The sequence below is a fragment of the Coregonus clupeaformis genome, chromosome 8, assembly GCF_020615455.1.
Source record: "Coregonus clupeaformis isolate EN_2021a chromosome 8, ASM2061545v1, whole genome shotgun sequence".
NCBI lineage: Eukaryota > Metazoa > Chordata > Actinopteri > Salmoniformes > Salmonidae > Coregonus > Coregonus clupeaformis.
Genome location: NC_059199.1, coordinates 33,586,399 through 33,605,481, shown reverse-complemented (window position 1 = coordinate 33,605,481; position 19,083 = coordinate 33,586,399). Strand labels below are relative to the sequence as shown.

General features: G+C 43.5%; 1 protein-coding gene across 2 annotated transcripts; it reads right to left on the bottom strand.

The window, feature by feature from the left end:
- Positions 1–9,614: 9,614 nt before the first annotated feature.
- On the bottom strand, positions 9,615–17,953 carry LOC121572854 (tyrosinase-like). 2 transcript variants are annotated; one of them, XM_041884884.1, is made up of 6 exons: positions 17,868–17,953; positions 15,353–16,274; positions 11,101–11,317; positions 10,618–10,765; positions 10,247–10,428; positions 9,615–9,948 (listed from the first exon to the last, which is right to left on the bottom strand). In XM_041884884.1, exons 2-6 carry the CDS (start codon positions 16,178–16,180, stop codon positions 9,695–9,697), a joined length of 1,629 nt encoding a protein of 542 aa, XP_041740818.1. In that variant the 5' UTR covers positions 16,181–16,274; positions 17,868–17,953; the 3' UTR covers positions 9,615–9,694. The 2 variants fall into 2 exon arrangements, with proteins under 2 accessions (XP_041740818.1, XP_041740819.1); XM_041884885.1 differs by lacking the exon at positions 17,868–17,953 and having other exon boundaries at positions 15,353–16,305.
- Between the last annotated feature and the right edge of the window lie 1,130 nt (positions 17,954–19,083).

The window sequence follows — 19,083 nt, the reverse complement described above, 5'->3', positions numbered from 1 at the left end:
GAGTGATCAAATTAAGATCCTACATTGGTATGGTCTTTCTGAATCCTGCAGTTATAATATAGGCTAACATAAAATGATTTCTTAATTTCATGGCACTGATGTTTTAGCTTCTTAGGTTGAACATTTGTTATTGAACATTTCTATTTACAGGCGTTACTTTGAAAACCAAGGGACAACCAACTTCTCTCTGAGGCTGGCCGCTATCAGACGTGCTATGGAGGTGAGAAAATGTGAATTTAGCACCTTTTGTATTTCACTTCATGAACATTTCTGGACTATTTGTAAATGTACTGTCTTGTTCTCACAGGCTCTGACATCCTCAGACAGTACCTCCCTCAATTACCTCACCCACGCTGGGAGGATGGTGTTGAGTGGACTATCCGAGCTCAACCAGCAGGTAACCAATTACATAATTGTGCAACGTTCATCAGACCAGATATATAGTTCCCACTGGGCACAGATGTCATTTCAACGTCTCGTTTTGATTTACATTTGGTTGAGTTGTCCACTAATGTGAATTCAATGTGAAATCCCCCCAAAAATTAACGTAATTGGATTTAGGTTAAAAGACGAAATTCCCTTACGTTGATGACTTCTTTCAAATCCAATCAGTTTCCCACTTTGATTCAACATCATCACATTGACATTTTTTATTGATACAACATTGATTCAACCAGTTCTTGCACAGTGGGTTACCTTTAGGCAACAGTGATTCATAGGGTTTAGTTGAAAAGTTTCAACGTCATACTAGCCAAACAATCGGAGGCCCTTTGAATTACAGACCTGAATCTTTGAGTTTATGATCTAAGTTTTAAGGAATTTTATGATTGTTTTGTTTTGAGGATGTGAGGCAGTTTCAGCAGGCCTACGACCTACTGGTGAACTTCATTAATGAGCCAGCAAACAGGGAGCGACTAGAGCAGGAGATGGCTCTCGTAGGAGTAGGTCTACATGCAAGCTTGAGCGTTAGCTGCAGGCACCGTCTTCTCATCTAACATCTACTCAATGAGACTTTCTAAAGTGCTTGTCAATGAAGATTATGTAATTATCCTATTTGTTTGACTTCAGATCGACCGCACCAACTTCGCAGATGTTTTTTATGAATTCGTTCTACTAAGCCTTCTAGAAGGAAAGACATCTCTTCCTATATCTGTAAGTGGCCCTAAGAATGGAACATCCTGTTGTTTATCTATGCTATACACACTGTTGTCATATCAGATCTGTAGACACTCACTCATGTCCCCTGTTCCTTCTCCAGGAGCCTGGTAGCTTCCTTTATCTGCTCCTGCAAGTCATAATGAGGATTGACCCTCCTGGAGGAGCCTGGACAGAGGCTGCTGAGAACTTCTACCTCCTCGTTAAGGTACATTTGTCTCTCTCTCTCTCTCTCTCTCTCTCTCTCTCTCTCTCTCTCTCTCTCTCTCTCTCTCAATAATAGTTGATGATGTGTCTGTTGTCAACAGGGCCAGATGAAGGCATGGCTACAATCCATCTTCAACCTCAATGAGTCAATCTATGAAAGCCCAGAGAGGCTCTCGGGGAGGTGATGCGGAATCTAGAAATACAGGTTGAGTTCCTGCTGTCCAGCCTGGATTAAGGTTCCCAAACTGAGCTGAGGGCCCCATCACAAAATAAAGTGTTTTGCATTTAAACATTATCTGTCAATCGTAAACAAATGTTACATCATGTGTAGGGGAGAGTGGGGTAAGTTGAGCCATTTTTTACATTCAGCATTACTCTGTCAAGGGAAATATAGTATTCTTTCAAAAATATACAGTATCTGTAACGACTTCCTCCGAGGCTGCCCCTCTCCTTGTTCGGGCAGGCTTCGGCGTTTGTCGTCACCGGCCTTCTAGCCACTGCCGCTCCTCATCTCATCATTCCATTTGTTTTGTCTTGTTTATTACACACACCTGGTTCATATCCCCTCATTAGTGCCTGTATAAGTGTTCCCTCTGCCCCCTTGTCTTTGTGTGTGATTGTTTATTGTGGAGGAGAGAGAAGCTCGGTGGAGCTCCATGTATTTTGTATCGCTGGGAATATTCCCTGTGTGCCTTGTATTTTCCAGTGCCCCTGTTTTGCGCACTGGAGTGTTTTTACTAGGGGTGTAACGATCCATCTACTACATCGATGTATCGATTTATATTCCTATGATCCAACTACATCGATCTGTGCTCGGCGAGTTGGCCTTTTGGACAACATATATCGATCTAACATCGTTTTAAAATGTAATAAATCGATTGTATCGATACTAGGAAATAACCCATTGGATTTAAGCACGTCAGACTTTATATGGATGTTTTTTCTTAGCACTTTTAATGATAAAGGCTTTAAACATTACTCGATTCAGTCTGCCTATCCGTGACGTCATCGCGCCAGCAGCAGCGCAAAGGCGCCAAGACAACAAAGCATAGCATGGCGGATGACAGAGGAGAAGCCGACGAGCGAGAAATTATCAAGCCACCATTGCGGTCCTTACAAGAAACAGGAATCTAGGAAACTTCACCTGCACTGTCCAGTATCCAGGTATTTATTTCAGTCACACTGGTTGAATTTTTGGCTAAAAGGTTACTGAATCGATTTCAAGTCACTGAATCGTTTCGGATCGTATCGTTCTAAATGAACCAATATCGTCCTTGAATCGTATCGACAACCACGAATCGTGATACAAATCGAATCGTTATTAAAACGAATCGTTACACCCCTACTGAACATGCAACATTCAAATTTCAAGATAATACTCAAACACATAACATAATTTGATGTAAATCAAGCTCAACTATTGTAAAAGGGTGTATTTTTATTGTATATGTTTACAAATGCAATACTCTATTTTTCAATACTTCATTACTCTATATTCCTAGTTTAGCCTACTTAAGTCAAAGGCAGTATGAATTGACATAGCACTGTAAAATAAAATATTGTACAACTCCTAACACAAACATGGATGAATATGATTTAATATGTTACATAACAATAATGTTTTTTGTTTGAATGGTACAAAACTCAGCCAAAAAATAAACATTCCTTTTTCAGGACCCTGTCTTTCAAAGATAATTTGTAAAAATCCAAATAACTTCACAGATCTTCATTGTAAAGGGTTTAAACACTGTTTCCCATGCTTGTTCAAGGAACCATAAACAATTAATGAACATGCACCTGTGGAACGATCGTTAAGACACTAACAGCTTACAGACGGTAGGCATTTAAGGTCACAGTTATGAAAACTTAGGACACTAAAGAGGCCTTTCTACTGCCTCTGAAAAACACCAAAAGAAAGATGCCCAGGGTCCCTGCTCATCTGTGTCAACGTGCCTTAGGCATGCTACAAGGAGGCATGAGGACTGCAGATGTGGCCAGGGCAATAAATTGCAATGTCCGTACTGTGAGACACCTAAGAAAGCGCTACAGGGAGACAGGATGGACAGCTGATTGTCCTCGCAGTGGCAGACCACGTGTAACAACACCTGCACAGGATCGGTACATCACACCTGCAGGACAGGTACAGGATGGCAACAATAACTGCACAAGTTACACCAGGAACGCACAATCCCTCCATCAGTGCTCAGACTGTTCGCAATAGGCTGAGAGAGGCTGGACTGAGGGCTTGTAGGCCTGTTGTAAGGCAGGTCCTCACCAGACATCACCGGCAACAACGTCGCCTATGGGCACAAACCCCCAGACAGGACTGGCAAAAAGTGCTCTTTACAGACGAGTCGTGGTTTTGTCTCACCAGGGGTGATGGTCGGATTCGCGTTTATCGTCGAAGGAATGAGCGTTACACCGAGGCCTGTACTCTGGAGCGGGATTGATTTGGAGGTGGAGGGTCCGTCATGGTCTGGGGCGGTATGTCACAGCATCATCGGACTGAGCTTGTTGTCATTGCAGGCAATCTCAATGCTGTGCGTTACAGGGAAGACATCCTCCTCCCTCATGTGGTACCCTTCCTGCAGGCTCATCCTGACATGACCCTCCAGCATGACAATGCCACCAGCCATACTGCTCATTCTCTGCGTGATTTCCTGCAAGCCAGGAATGTCAGTGTTCTGCCATGGCCAGCGAAGACCCCGGATCTCCATCCCATTGAGCACGTCTTGGACCTGTTGGATCGGAGGGTGAGGGCTAGGGCCATTCCCCCCAGGAATGTCCGGGAACTTGCAGGTGCCTTGGTGGAAGAGTGGGGTAACATCTCACAGCAAGAACTGGCAAATCTGGTGCAGTCCATGAGAAGGAGATGCACTGCAGTACTTAATGCAGCTGGTGGCCACACCAGATACTGACTGTTACTTTTGATTTTGACCCCCTCTTTGTTCAGAGACACATTATTCAATTTCTGTTAGTCACATGTCTGTGGAACTTGTTCAGTTTATTTCTCAGTTGTTGAATCTTGTTATGTTCATACAAATATTTACACATGTTAAGTTTGCTGAAAATAAACGCAGTTGACAGTGAGAGGACGTTTCTTTTTTTGCTGAGTTTATGTTGCATGGAGGAGGCCATTGTACAGGTTTTATCATATATTTTACTGATAGTCACAGTAGTCCATACTGCTATATGTAGTGTTCCTTTTACACGTTAAGCTTCAGGAAGAAAACAAAATAAAAACAAAATATATGTTATTGCCCCTCAGAAATGTGCCATATAATGTACTGTATTTGATGAAGTATTTTGAATCATTGTGACCAAGTCAAGGGCCTGTCCAGAGATATTGATAGACAGAGATCAGCATACAGCACCAAGCAAAGATACTGTACCATGAAATAAAACTCTAACTAGTTTTATTTGAGTTTGAGCCTCTGTGTCATTAGTTCAAGTTTAAATTCAAGTTCAATTTGAACTGGCATACGTTGGTGTGATACATAGGGCCCCTTTATATTTTGGCAGGTGTGGCAGATAGGCAAGGAATTGTCTGGGTGGTAGTTAAACGTTTACGGCTTGGCTGTAGGCTAGGGTTGCAGGGCTAGGAGTTAGCTGTATAGTTGCTGGGGCTAAACAGTGTGGTAGTTGGGGCTAAACAGTGTGGTACTTGGGGCTAAACAGTGTGGTAGTTGGGGCTAAACAGTGTGGTAGTTGGGGTAGTTGGGGCTAAACAGCGTGGTAGTTGGGGCTAAACAGTGTGGTAGTTGGGGTAGTTGGGGCTAAACAGTGTGGTAGTTGGGGCTAAACAGTGTGGTAGTTGGGGTAGTTGGGGCTAAACAGTGTGGTAGTTGGGGTAGTTGGGTGTTGGTGCTGTCATCTTCAGGACAGGAATACCGGCTTACTTAACGGAGGAATAAACACACATGTTCATCGTTGGTGTTTCAACCAGAACGCGGGAAAATGCCCTTTCTTTATTTTCGCACATGCGCAGTTGTACATCTCTCATAGGGCATAACTGTACCAGTGTAAGAACACAATTTATAACATATTAGTCTATATGTTAACACCCCCACTTGCTCTTATACTGTACAAGTCGTATTCAACCTAACTATCAACACATTTAGCTTACAGTTATACATCTCACAAATGTCAGTTTACATTCCAAACATATAACCCAAGAATTTTTCATTTTTGAACTTCGTTACAGGTTTAGTCAAAACATCTGCAACCATGTCTGCCGTTGGACAATATTCAATACTTATTTTGCTATCACTGAGTGCAGATCGAATGAAATGATATCTGATGTCAACATGTTTACATCTCTGACGACATACTGGGTTCTTTGACAGAGCAATTGCACCTTGGTTATCTTCAAAGATTGTTACTGGTGCATATTGGCACTCACTATCCATCTGGCCCAATAACTGTACAAGGTACAAACGTTCTTGTGTAGTAGCAGCCAGTGCCATGTACTCTGCTTCACATGTAGATAAAGCTACTGTTGGCTGCTTCTTAGACCTCCATGAAATAACAGGTCCACATTTAGTTAAACTAAAACAATACCCTGTTATGCTTCGTCTGTCACTTTGATCTGCTGCCCAATCAGCATCACTATATGCTACGAGGTTGAGTTTTTCCACCCCCCTTTTTGTAACACAACTCCTGATTCATTGTCCCCTTCAAGTACCTCAACACATGTTTAGCTGTTATCCAGTGTTGCTCTTTTGGTTCTGATAGGTATTGTGACAGCTTGCTGACAATCCAACTGATATCCGGTCTTGTACATGTCATAACATATATCAAGCTGCCTATCACTTCACGATACCTTTTTGAATCAATAGGTTCACCATCACCATCAAAGTTTGTTTTTTGTTCACATGGTGTTGACCTTGTTTTACACTCTGACATACCAAACCTTTCCAGTATCTTGGTTATGTACCTTGTTTGGCTCATCTTTATTTTCCCTTCACTTTGTGTAAAATCAATGCCTAGGAAATGTCTAAGCCTCCCAAGATCTTTCATCTTAAATTTTTCACTTAACATTTCTTTTACACTTGTGAGTGAGTCACTATCACTAGCAGCGATAATTAGATCATCGACCCAAATTATCAAAATGATCCTTTCTGTTGCAGTTTGTTTGTTGTAAACACAGTGATCAGCTGGGTTCTGTGTAAAACCATTTTCACTAAGGTGATCATGCAACATTTTGTTCCAGTTCCTTCCTGACTGTTTCAGGCCGTACAGTGACTTGTTCAGTTTGCAGACTAGTTGCTCACCTGTATCTGACCTGACTTCAAAACCCTCTGGTTGCTCCATGTACACTTCACAGTCAATAGGAGCATGTAGATATGCTGTTTTGACATCCATCTGATGTAACTCTAAGTCATACTGAGCTGCTAGCTGCATCAAACAACGTACTGATGTCATATTTGCAGTTGGAGAAAAAGTCTCCTTATAGTCTATTCCTGCCACTTGACTATATCCCTTTGCAACATATCTTGCCTTGTATGTCTCAGTCTCATCTGAATTGTTTTTGACCGCATAGACCCACCTGCCCCCCACTGCTTTTTTACCCTCTGGCAGTGTGGTCAATGTGAATGTATAATTTTCCCTAAGGGAATCCATCTCCTCCTTCATAGCAGTAGCCCAAATCTCTGATTTTGGTGAAATCATTGCTTCTTTGAAGGTTTGTGGTGCATTGCACATTACTCTGTAGCAGTAGTCAACACTAGGTGGTATCTGGTCATCACACTTCACTTTACACTCATAGTCTTTTAAGTACTGGGGCTTCTTCCTCTCGCTGTCTGGATAGCGTGGACTCTGACTATCTGAAGTCTCGATTTGCACATCTTGTGTCTCTTCGGAATTTTGATCTGCCATCTTGGCTTTTGGCATGGGGGATTGAAATCTCTCCCCATGAAGATCATCACTCATTTCCAAATCTGTCTGAGTTTGGCGTTCGACTACACCTTTTGTAACGAACTTGACTAATCTGTTTTTAAGAACTTTTCCAGTGTCTGGGTAGTAGACTAGGTATGCTGGACTATTTTTATCATACCCGACAAAAATACCCTTTTCACATCTTGAGTCCAACTTTTTCTTGTTCTGTCTGTATGCATAGCAAACAGATCCAAATTCTTTCATCTTTGAAAGATCAGGCTTTCTCCCAGTAAACATGTAGTGTGGAGTCTGTCCTACACGCTTATTGTAACACCTATTGCGAATTACTGCAGCAGTCATTACAGCATATGTCCACAATTTCTTTGGTAGGTTGCTCTCAAGTAGCATGCATCTTGCCATTTCAAACAGTGTTCTCCAATTTCTCTCAGCGGTCCCATTTTGATGGGGTGAGTAAGGGGGTGAAGTTTCATGTCTTATGGCATTCTTACTGAGCAGTGACTGGAACTCTTTGGCTGTGTACTCTGTGCCATTATCTGACCTGACACACTTTATTTTTCCATAAGGGGCCACATCAGCAATAAACTTCTCAGTAGCTTTTACAGTATCACTTTTTGCTTTTAGGAAATACACAAAAACTTCCCCTGAATAATCATCCGTAAATGCTAGAGTATATCTGAACCCATCTTTCGCCTCTGGCTCAATAGGGCCAGCCAAATCAGTGTGCACAAGCTCAATAGCTGCTTTTGCCTTTTCATCAGGCTCTCTGTTTCTGCTCTGAACAAATTTTCCTGTGTGCAGATTTCACAGTTGAGGGTAGATTTGTCAATCTTACCTGTGATTTTCATTCCCTCTGTCACATTTTCTAACTTTGACACATCCTCAAAATTACAGTGGCCAAGAATTTTGTGCCATGTGTGAATATCATAGCACCCATGACATCCATCATCATTTTCATCACTTACAGTGTTAAGATAGTAAAGTCTATCGTACTCCTCGATGTCAAAAGTGGTACCGTTCTTGTGGATGAGCTTGTTACACCCCTGTCGACCTGTCGAAAGTTGACTGAAGCTCCGTTGGCTGTCGCTGCTTTAACAGAGAAAATGTCCTGTGGAAACGACGGCACGTACAGCGCCTTCGTCAGCGTTGTTTTCACCCGACGACCCGTGTTGTCTCTCAGGTAAACCTCCGCTGCACCTCTCCTCTCCGCGACACCATTCGTTTTTGTTCCGTCAGCCAGCTCCACGGAATGTTTTTCCGGTTTGAAAGTCTCGTCAAACTCCTTAAACTTCCCGATGTCCGTGACTATATGTGACGTTGCTCCCGTATCAACCATCAGCCCTTTTTGTTTCAGTCCACGAACCTGACAGTCACTTATTTTGAATGCAAATGTGTGGCCTTCAGCATCTGTTGCTTGTTTCACATTGTCTCTTCTTTTTCGTCTGCAATTTGCGTCAGTATGAGTGGAGCTCTTGCAAAAACTACACCATTGTCTCCGTTCTCTGTGCTCTCCAGTAACGGTACATTCCCGGGCCTTGTGCCCTTTCTGGCCACAGTTGAAGCAGGTTATCTCGGTCCCTTTATCTCTTCCTCTTGGCCAGCTAACTTTAATGTTACTTGCCTTCATCACGTTGTCGTCAGTGGAAATGGCGCTAAACTTCTCGGTGCTTTCATAGCTCCTCAACTTGGTTTTGAACTTGCCATAAGTTGTCGGCTCGTCACTCTGCGTTATGTGGATGGCAAATGGCTTAAATGATTCGGGCAAACCTTTCAGAATCATTGCAATCAACAGCCCGTCACTTTAAGTCTCTTCAGCATTCCTCAGTGCTGTAATAGCCGTCTCAGCACGAATGATATAATCCGTAACACTTTCGTCACTGGCTTTCTGAAGAGAAGTTAGCTCAGTGTAGAGGCTAATCACACGTGGTTTCCCTTTACCTGCATAATGTTCCCTCAATATCTTCAACGCTTTTCTCCCATCATCTGCTGCTTCTCTCATTATCAGGGAAAGACTTTTATCATCCAAAACCTGTATCAATTCGGCGTAGGCTTCTTCATTTTTCTCTCCATCTTCTTCATCTTCATCCACGCTCAATATGGTGGCCTTTAGCCCTAGCAAACGCAAGTGTCCCAAAAACTTCGTCTCCCATAACTCGTAGTTGTTTTCATCTCCGTCGAAACATAATCTATTCCATCGGCTTCCATGTTCCCTCCTGGGCCCATAACCTGTTGGTGCTGTCATCTTCAGGACAGGAATACCGGCTTACTTAACGGAGGAATAAACACACATGTTCATCGTTGGTGTTTCAACCAGAACGCGGGAAAATGCCCTTTCTTTATTTTCGCACATGCGCAGTTGTACATCTCTCATAGGGCATAACTGTACCAGTGTAAGAACACAATTTATAACATATTAGTCTATATGTTAACATTGGGGCTAAACAGTGTGGTAGTTGGGGGTATCACTATCACTGCTGATGATGAGAGGTTCCCTCTCTGGCAGGTGGAACGCTGAACTCTTCTCCCCGCGTTGCCATGGCCACGCACCCCAACACACCCGGGTCATAGTCACAGCTACCGCAGCCACAGTCATAGCAACCAGGGCCCCCAGGACCAACGCCCCTAGCAACCAGGGCCACGCCTCCATCATCAGCTCCAGGTAAGGACTGAGAACCTCCGATATCCTCTGATCTGGAGGGGAGGAGAGAGGGATGAGAGGAGAAGAGAATAGAGGAGAGGAGAGGAGAGGAGAGGAGAGGAGAGGAGAGGAGAGGAGAGGAGAGGAGAGGAGAGGAGAGGAGAGGAGAGGAGAGGAGAGGAGAGGAGAGGAGAGGAGAGGAGAGGAGAGGAGAGGAGAGGAGAGGAGAGGAGAGGAGGAGTCCTAAACAATCCTTCAGGCATTCACGATTAAAACATGCATATTACTAATAATTATTATTATATTATTACTAACAACATACACACACCGCCCCTCACACACAGTACTTACCTGAGTCGAGCATGTAGGAGTATTCGTACCCCAGGTCTTTGCTGGAGGTGAAGTATTCTATGTTCCTGTGTAGAGGTATGAAGGGCACCATGTGGTACTGCCTGTTGTGGCCAATGGGAGCATTGAACTCTGGGTATTGGGTCTGCTCTGGAGCATGTCTCCTCAACCACTGCTCATAGATACTGGAGAGAGAGGGTGTGTGTTGAGGAGAGTAAGAGAGAGAGAGAACGGGAGAGAGAGAGAGAGGGTGTGTTGGGGGGGAGAGAGAGAGAGCGAGAGAAACAGGGTGTGTGTGAGGGAGAGTTAGGTTGGTGGGTGTGTGCGTGCGTGCATGTGTGTGCGTGTGTGCCTGTGTGTGTGTGTGTGCTCACCTGTCTACGTAGGCGTGGTGCAGTAGGAAAATAGGGTCGTTAGCTGACCCCTGAACTGAAGACATGGAGCCATTCATGAAGATGTGAAGAGAGGCGTGCATCCCCATCACCCTACTGTTACCCAGGCCTGTCTGAGGGTTCCCAAAACCTATAGGTCAGGGGTAAAAGGTCAGGGGTTAGAGGTTAGAGGTCATCCCCATCCCCACACTGTTACCCAGGCCCATCTCAGGGCTGCTGGAACCTAGAGATCAGGGGATAGAGGTCAGCGGTTAGATGTCACCCCCATCACCACACTGTTACCCAGGCCTGTCACAGAGCTGCCGACACCTAGAGGTTAGGGGTCAGAGGTCAGGGGTTAGAGATTAGAGGTCAGGGGTCAGAATACAATACCAGCGTTAGGGTTAGAACAACGCTCTCTAGAGTGTTCTAGAACTACTGACTTTCTAGAGGTCTAAAACAAATAACTCATACACCCCTACTGACCTTCTATTGTGTTTCTGAAGCTGAAGTTAGCGGAGCGGTCCATGGCTCCTGTGTCGTAGTCACGGAGACTGACCGTGAACTCCACCTCTGCTGCCGTTGGCAACCGTGGAACCACGTTACGGTTGTGGTTGCCAGGGTTACGCAGCAACGGCCCCTCGTCGCTACCGTCACACAGCACCCCCCTCACGCTGTAGTCTACTGCCCGCGAACACATCACCTACACACACACACACACACACACAAAACTGTTGAATCAGGATGACTGCATACCACATGATTGTGGTAGCCTGCTGAGCTAAAGCCTAGGCCTAAGCATTAAAGTAACTGTCCAGTGAAAATCTCAATTTTAAAAGTTCATATTCTGTTAACTCTTACCCAAATTACTTTGTTGACTCATCCTATGCTTGCATTTGTGGCCAAAGCATAAATTGGAGAAAAAACACTTCAAAAATCCCACCTCAAACTTACATCTCAAACAGATCATTTAAGAAATGCATGCTAAAAAATGCATGCTATTTCCTCATAGAGGATGACGTTATCCTCCTGAGGAGGATAAACTGGCCAATCAGCGGTCTACTCACATGAATATTTTTTATGACCGGTATACGCCTACACCATTCCAACACAGAAAAGCTTAACATACTTAATTATCAATTTTTGGAAGGAAAACTATTTCCCTCAGATTAAACTGGTTGGTTCGAACCCTGAATGCTGATTGGGTGAAAGCTGTTGTATATCAGACCGTATACCACAGGTATGACAAAATATTTATTTGTACTGTTCTAATTACGTTGGTAACCAGTTTATAATAGTAACAAGGCACCTTGGCGGTTAACGGTATATGGCCAATATACCACGGCTAAGGGCTGTATCCGGGCAATCCGCGTTCCGTTGTGCATAAGAACAGCCCTTAGGCCTAGGGCCTTACTGCTTAATTATAGGTCATATTTCATAGAAATCTGGAAACACTGGACAGTTTCTTTAACTTGGGAAGCTAACACACTTCAGATCTCAGGCACAGAACCACCACTGAACCACACGCACACGCACACACTGTCTTGTACAACTAGCCTTGTGGGGACACAAAATTCAGTCCCATTTAAAATCCTATTTTCCCTAACCCCTAACCCTAACCCTAAACCTAATCCTAACCCTAAATCTAACCCTTACCCTAACCTTAACCCTAACCCTAAACTTAACCCCAAAACCTAACCTTAACCCTAACCCTAAACCTAACCCTAGCTCCTAACGCTAAAACTAACCCTAGCTCCTGACCCTAACCCTAAACCTAATTCTAACCCTAACACTAATTCTAACCTTAACCCTAAACTCCCTAGAAATAGCATTAGACCTTGTGGGGACTAACAAAATGTCCCCAGTTGGTCAAACTTTTGTTCGTTCTGGTCCCCACAAGTATAGTGAAACATGTCCACACACACTCACTCACACACACACACACACACACTCACTTACTCACTCACTCACTCACTCACTCACTCACTCACTCACTCACTCACTCACTCACTCACTCACTCACTCACTCACTCACTCACAGTATAAAAGCTATATAAGAGTCACTTCAATATGACTCAGAGACTTAGAGACAGCAGTAGTGATGGAGATATGTAGAAGGTAATACATCTGATAATGATGCTCTATGACCCTGCATGGCTTATTTTACTGAAACAGCAGCAATATTCCTGGTTGAACCTGAATACGCTTTTAGAAAGTATCTTATCTTCCTCTCAGTCTAAGGCACAACTTTCTTTCCCCTATATGATATTGTGTAATATAACCAAACCCCATATACAGTTGAAGTCGAAAGTTTACATACACCTTAGCCAAATACATTTAAACTCAGTTTTTCACAATTCCTGACATTTATCCTAGTAAAAATGCCCTGTCTTAGGTCAGTTAGGATCACCACTTTATTTTAAGAATGTGAAATGTCAGAATAATAGTAGAGAGAATGATTTATTTCAGCTTTTATATATTTCATCACATTCCCAGTGGGTCAGAAGTTTACATACACTCAATTAGTATTTGGTAGCATTGCCTTTAAATTGTTTAACTTGGGTCAAACGTTTCGGGTAGCCTTCCACAAACTTCCCACAATAAGTTGGGTGAATTTTGGCCCATTCCTCCTGACAGAGCTTGTGTAACTGAGTCAGGTTTGTAGGCCTCCTTGCTCGCACATGGTTTTTCAGTTCTGCCTACACATTTTCTATAGGATTGAGGTCAGGGCTTTATGATGGCCACTCCAATACCTTAACTTTGTTGTCCTTAAGCCATTTTGCCACAAATTTGGAAGTATGCTTGGGATCATTGTCCATTTGGAAGACCATTTGCGACCAAGCTTTAACTTCCTGACTGATGTCTTGAGATGTTGCTTCAATATGTCCACATAATCTTTCTTCCTCATGATGCCATCTAATTTGTGAAATGCACCAGTCCCTCCTGCAGCAAAGCACCCCCAAGCACCCCCGTGCTTAACGGTTGGAATGGTGTTCTTCGGCTTGCAAGCGTCCCCCTTTTTCCTCCAAACATAACAATGGTCATTATGGCCAAACAGTTCTATTTTTGTTTCATCAGACCAGAGGACATTTCTCCAAAAAGTACAATCTTTGTCCCCATGTGCAGTTGCAAACCGTAGTCTGGCTTTTTTATGGCGGTTTTGGAGCAACGGCTTCTTCCTTGCTGAGCGGCCTTTCAGCTTATGTCGATATAGGACTCGTTATACTGTGGCTATAGATACTTTTGTACATGTTTCCTCCAGCATCTTCACTAGGTCCTTTGCTGTTGTTCTGGGATTGATTTGCACTTTTCGCACCAAAGTACGTTCATCTCTAGGAGACAGAACGCGTCTCCTTTCTGAGCCGTATGATGGCTGTGTGGTCCCATTGTGTTTATACTTGCGTACTATTGTTTGTACAGATGAACGTGGTACCTTCAGGCGTTTGGAAATTGCTCCCAAGGATCAACCAGACTTGTGGAGGTCCAAAACCTTTTTTCTGAGGTCTTGGCTGATTTCTTTTGATTTTCCCATGATGTCAAGCAAAGAGGCACTGAGTTTGAAGGTAGGCCTTGAAATAAATCCACAGGTACACTTCCAATTGACTCAAATGATGTCAGTTAGCCTATTAGAAGCTTCTAAAGCCATGACATCATTTTCTGGAATTTTCCAAGCTGTTTAAAGGCAAATTCAACTTCGTGTATGTGAATTTCTGACCCACTGGAATTGTGATTCAGTAAATTATAAGTGAAATAATCTGTCTGTAAACAATTGTTGGAAAAATTACTTGTGTCATGCACAAAGTAGATGTCCTAACCGACTTGCCAAAACGATAGTTTGTTAACAAGAAGTTTGTGGAGTGGTTGAAAAACGAGTTTTAATGACTCCAACCTAAGTGTATGTAAACTTCAGACTTCAACTGTATACTGGGGTTCCTCTCTTCTCTCCCACACACCTACAGCAGAGAGTGAGAGAGAGAGAGAGAGAGAGAGAGAGAGAGAGAGAGAGAGAGAGAGAGAGAGAGAGTGTGTGTGTGTGTGTGTGCTAATCACAGAACATGGCCTCTAGCAGAAACATGAGGTATTCAGACAGTTTCTGGAATCTGGCAGAAACATGAGGTAGTTAGACAGTCTCCTGATCACCACCCTCTTCTCCTCGCTTCTTTTCTCCTCTCCTCTCTCCTCCCCCTCCTCTCCTCTTCCCACCCTCTTCTCCTCTCCTTCAATCTCCTCTCCCCGGTCCTCTCCTCTCTTTTCCTCTTATCTACTCATCTCCTCACGTCTCCTTTCTTCTCCACCTCTCCGATCCTCTCCTCTCCCCATTCCTCTCCTGTCCTGTCCTCCTCTCCTCTCCCCAGTCCTCTCCTATCCTCCACCTCTCCTCCCTCCTATCTAGGCTACAGGGGAGCACAACCATGATAGTATATCATCACAGTATTCAAGTCATCACATGAAAAGTAATAAAGAACCGTTCAATTATTAAAATGTCTATTCATGTTTTGTGAGTTAAGAAGCATGTACAGTCTAAAATGGACTCTTCTCCTCCTCCTCTCCCCTCCAGGACTCCCCATATCCATAAATTAAAATACAACACTTTGGAGACTATTGTGAACTAAGAATAATGCCAAGGTGACAGTGAGAGTGAGAGGAAGGGAGGAGAAAATAGGTAGGCAGGAGGGGTAAAGAGAAAAGAGAGAGGAAAAGGATGGAAGAGACATGAAGAGGATGAAAGGTGTCTCACCCTCCAAGAAGAGAACACTGAAGCAGGGCTGATGAGGTTGGGGTCTTGCGGGCTCCGGGCGCCCATCAGGTCGTCGGTGCAGATGTCACAGCCCTGCGCGTCCCGCCAGTCCCAGTACGGGATGGAGAACTCAAAGTCCCCGGTCAGCTTCCGGATATCGCGCTCCCAGTGCAGCAGGTACACACGGTGCCACGGCAGAAAGGCGGGAGCCCAGTGGGCGAAGTCCACATCGGTCCAGACATTCCCCGGTCCACCGAGAAGAGCATTCCTCGAGACATAGTAGTGCATCCACACAAACACGTCATAGGTCGAGACGTCAGAGAACAGCGGGGTGCTCCCGTTATTCATCTCCCGGTAGGTCCCGGTGGCTATGACGTAATCCTGGCTGATGGTGTGCTTGGCCAGGTTGAGGTAAGAGATGAGTTTCCGCCTTTCCGCCGCCGACAGGTGAAACACGTTCCGCCGCACGGACTCTCTCCTCTCCCCGCAGTTAGCACCAAACAGCCCAAACTGGCACTCTCCACAGTTGAACCCCATGTAGTTGGAGGCGCACTGGCAGGTCCGGTTATAAAAGACCAGAGGCCACCTCTCTCTGTCGTCCAAGCCGGAGAACGGGTAATTCAGCCCGTTGGGGAGATCCGATACCTCCACGTCCCGGCAGAACCCCCTGCCAGAGCTGGCCCCGCAGGCCGAACCATCCCCCTCCCAGACCGGGCAGCACTCCTTAGAGAGCAGGGCCTCCGCGGTGGCACAGACCCGAGGAAACTGCTGCTGGGAGAACCGCACACACTGGAGGAAAAACACACCATGGAAGAGCAAGAGCCGCATCGCAACACTTCACCACACACACCGACACAAACACACCTGTCCTGTCCCGTCCTGTCTTGTCCTGTCACACACACACACCAGCCCGGTGATGTGCCTAGAGAGTCATTGAGAGAGGAGTTGGTAAGTAGAAGTGAGAGAAGGGGAAAACAATGTAGTCCAGTCAGATCAGAGTCCCCCGCGGCGCCGACTCGACTTCTCTTCCCTCCCCCCTGCACTCTCCCCTCTCTGGACCTGCTGTCACATACCCCATGACCCTGGGGGTGAGCTTGTTTCATGGGCGGGTGGTTCCCCTGAACCCATACACACACACCGAGGATCTTTCTCACACATTCTGAAGGACTAACCAACTGATCTAATTTATTTAATTACACTGCAGGTTTCAGGGAATGTCTTTAAGGGGTGAATACATGTAGAAAAAAGCATATCAAATTTATTTCCTTTTTTTTATCGCTAAAGCACTAGCCTACAGGTTTCAGGTGAAGGCAATTGAAATGTGACTTTAGAAAAATAATGACATTTTGGTTAAAGTTTCTTAAAAAAAAAATCATATAAGCAGAGTTTTTATGATACTGTGCTTCCCTGCAAGTGTCATAACCACAGAGTTATGTTGTCGTTATGAAAGTGTTTTCACGTTTCTCCATTATAATTTGGCCCAGTGTTGGGTTTGGTATTTCCCTGCGTAAAGGTTGAGCAGCCAGGCCAGGAACTCGCATAGCATAGAATAAAGGTTTACAGCCAGGCATCTAGCCTAGGTCATAGACTGTGAATCATAGACCATATTAGGCTACAATTATTTTTTTGTGGCTTTTGTTTGGTTAGGTTTTTGTTTGAAATGTTTATTTTCTTATTTTTTTACTATAACCCAGATTTTCCCATTTCCCCTCAGACAAAAGAGTCTGTTCAGAAGGCAAACTGTTATCCTAGAGAGTAATAGGAGGAAAATCATTCGGACAAGCATATTAAATTATGATTCATGATGGTGAATGAACCAGAAATTAAAGGTCTCCACACAACATCATCACAATTTAGTTACTTATTATTCGTTTTATTCAGACACTCTGTGTAAAAAAAATATATCTCTTGCAATACCGTTGAAGAAAGATTCTTTAAAAAATGTTTTAGGCCTAATGATAAACATCACTGTCTTACAGAAAGGCCTTTTTGAATGTACTTTCTAGGGAAACGAAATGCATCGTAATTCCTTCCAATTCCACCCACTGTGACCCACAGGCAAAGCAATCCTTTCATTTGAGTACGTTCTCTGAACCCCTCGCCTGTACATTCCTAGTTAAAGCCAAGCACAGGTTTCCACCACTGATTATATTGTCCCTCAGGCCACAGCACGAGGCTCTGCCGCATATAGGATACTAGGGGGTAACTAGCCCACCCTAAGAACAATGTCTAATTGCTGACACAAAAAAGCAATGTTTGGAGAAAAAAATTGTATATGGATGAAGGTCATGCTTCCGCCAATAAACTATGAAAGGGAAACACACTCATCCCCCAACACACTCATCCAACATATTACTACTTTAGTAAAAAATTATCTACATTTTTCTCTCTAAACAAGTGGATTATTTATCTTAAGGCTTTCCTACTTGTATATTTTTAAAAAAGAATTATAGATCTAACTTCATTGGAATATATCTAAAACTTTTCAAACTTTCAGAAAATTAGATCAACTTACCACAAAATAGTTTTGTTGAAATATCTCCAAAGGTTGTGACGACACAGAGGAATGTTTCTGTTGAGCAAGAGCAGTGGCAGCCAGGGAAAGTGTTGTGAAAATAATTTGGATCTCTCTATGCCTGGGAAGCGCATCACAGGACCATCATGCTGCTGGGCAGAGAGAAAAAGAGAGTAATTCGCTCGAGACAACACTAAATGCCTTTATTGTCTATGCACAATGGTATAGGCTATATATATAAAATCCTGCACTCTGTAAAATGTAAAGATGAACAGAGTCATTACAGTTGAGTTCAGGGGCGTAATGCACCCCACAAATCTGTATATGCTGCTGGAGGGTGGTCCTCTGTCCAGAAGTTGGAGAATTTTCATTTTTTCTGCATATCTAAGCATACATCTTGAGATATCCTCCTGACTGGTGTTTCTTTTTTTAAAGAAACGAAATATGATTCTCTGCATCTCTGCTAAAATCTGGGTAAAATATTTAAAGGAATGTGAGTTTTATTCAGTACATTTAGTTATTGCTTGCTTTTCTAAAGTCTACCAACCTTGCCAGCAGGCATACCAGCTAAGATAGTTAGACAAGCTAGCTACTCTAACTTGATTGATAACCTGAAATTCCTTTTTGGTAGCTAGTTATGAGGTTGGGAGATTGGGAACCTATCTGGGCTAGCTAAAGCCAACTTCAAAATTGCTAGGTGGCTAGTAGTAGGCCTATTACAAAAAACAAAAAAATAAAATAGTAAAATATATTTTTTAACAGGACAAATCTGAGGGGGCATGTGCCCATGTGCCTCCTATGGGTATGATGCCTCTGGTTGAGTTGACAGAAGAGATATGCAAAACTCAGCAACTCTCAAGGCCTCATTCTGAGATGAAAGCCTTTTTATAGATGGCAATGGATGAAATAGACACCTTCTGGTATGCATACCTTCTATTTGACTCCCAGAGCAATTAATCGCCCTTTTAACAGTTTAAAAAACCTGTTATTTATTTATTTAGGCCTATTTGAAATTTTGCACGATGAAATCTCTTGAGATGCACCATCTAATTTTCAAGTATCCAAATGAAAGAGACAATACAATACTTAGTAGGCCTAACAACATTTATATGTCAACTATTGTCTAATAATAATAACAATGAAATAATATTTAAAAACAAACACTTTATAGAAAGCTGAAATAAAAGATCCCAGAAATGTTCCATGCGAACAAAAA

What these genes read in the sequence shown, in the direction of transcription:
- LOC121572854 (XM_041884884.1), bottom strand. Translation starts at nt 16,180, where the DNA reads ATGCGGCTCTTGCTCTTCCATGGTGTGTTTTTCCTCCAGTGTGTGCGG. An exon ending in CAGTGTTCTCTTCTTGGAGG is followed by an intron (nt 11,318 to 15,352) that starts GTGAGACACCTT and finishes GTGTGTGTGTAG; the next exon opens with GTGATGTGTTCGCGGGCAGT. An exon ending in CACCACGCCTACGTAGACAG is followed by an intron (nt 10,429 to 10,617) that starts GTGAGCACACAC and finishes CTCTCTCTCCAG; the next exon opens with TATCTATGAGCAGTGGTTGA.